General features: G+C 63.6%; 1 protein-coding gene across 1 annotated transcript; it reads left to right on the plus strand.

The window, feature by feature from the left end:
• Nucleotides 1-10: 10 nt before the first annotated feature.
• On the plus strand, nucleotides 11-1,070 carry LOC115284579 (methylthioribose-1-phosphate isomerase-like). Its single transcript, XM_029931140.1, has 2 exons — nucleotides 11-659; nucleotides 737-1,070. The coding sequence occupies exons 1-2, from the start codon at nucleotides 638-640 to the stop codon at nucleotides 1,012-1,014; spliced, it is 300 nt and encodes a 99-aa protein (XP_029787000.1). The 5' UTR covers nucleotides 11-637; the 3' UTR covers nucleotides 1,015-1,070.
• The last annotated feature ends 6 nt before the right edge of the window (nucleotides 1,071-1,076 follow it).

Consider the following 1,076-nt stretch of genomic DNA (forward strand, 5'->3'; position numbering starts at 1 on the left):
GGGGACTGAGGCCTTGGTGGCAAGACACTCCTTTATTCACTCAGTCAACATCAGTTAAGAATGGGAGTGCCCCACCACGCCTGCGTCCGTGCATGCTCTATTCCCTCAGCGCTTAGGAAGCACCTGCTGTGCGCCAGGCACAGTTCTAGGCACTGGGGACCCAGCAGTGAAAACAGTAGACACGTCCCTGCCCCCAAGGAACCGGAGAGTAGGAAGGAGTGACAGAAACAAGTCTGTCAATACGTGTGCTGTGTTCGAAGGTGATAAGTTGCAAGAGCAGGGGAGGGGTGGGGGGGTGGCTGTGCGAGATCGAGGAATCCGGGAAGGCCTCCCGGAGAAGGTGTTCTCCAAGCCCACACGTACCGGGCAGAGGAAACTGATCACTGCGGGGGCCTGGGATGGATGAGGCTCTGCTTCTAACAGCCACTTTGTCCACACGTCGCTTTCCATCTCTCCCTGACCTGGTGGCCTGCGCCCTATAGGCGTGATCCGCTCTCTGCACACCCTGGGCCGTCTGGATCATGCCTTCTGCACGGAGACCCGGCCCTACAACCAGGGAGCCCGGCTGACCGCCTTCGAGCTGACATACGAGCGGATCCCCGCCACACTCATCGCCGACAGCGCGGCAGCGGCGGCCATGGCCCGGCGAGGCGTGTCAGGTCGGCGGGCACGGTGCCCGTGGGCAGGGCTCCGGGCATCCGGAGCCGGGTCGTGACCGCAGCATCTCATTCCCCAGCTGTCATCGTAGGAGCCGACCGCGTGGTTGCCAACGGTGACACCGCCAACAAGGTGGGCACCTACCAGCTGGCCATCGCTGCCAGGTACCACGGCATCCCCTTCTACGTGGCCGCCCCCAGCTCCTCGTGCGACCTCCAACTGGAGACAGGCAGGGACGTCGTCATCGAGGAGCGCGCGGGGCAGGAGCTGACCGACGTCAACGGGGTCAGGGTCGCAGCCCCCGGTAAGCTGGCCCCTTCGAGGTGGGCACCACGGCACCCGGGCACATCCCTGTAGGCAGGCTGGCCCCTTCGTGGAGCAGGTGGATTTAGGGTATCATTGGCCATCTGGGGTGAAAG

Source organism: Suricata suricatta, unplaced genomic scaffold, assembly GCF_006229205.1.
Source record: "Suricata suricatta isolate VVHF042 unplaced genomic scaffold, meerkat_22Aug2017_6uvM2_HiC HiC_scaffold_10645, whole genome shotgun sequence".
Taxonomy (NCBI): Eukaryota; Metazoa; Chordata; class Mammalia; order Carnivora; family Herpestidae; genus Suricata; species Suricata suricatta.

Excerpts from the sequence above, each read along its gene's own strand:
- LOC115284579 (XM_029931140.1), top strand. The coding sequence starts at position 638 with ATGGCCCGGCGAGGCGTGTCAG. Across the intron at positions 660-736 it reads GGCCCGGCGAGGCGTGTCAG|CTGTCATCGTAGGAGCCGAC; the intron begins GTCGGCGGGCAC and ends CTCATTCCCCAG.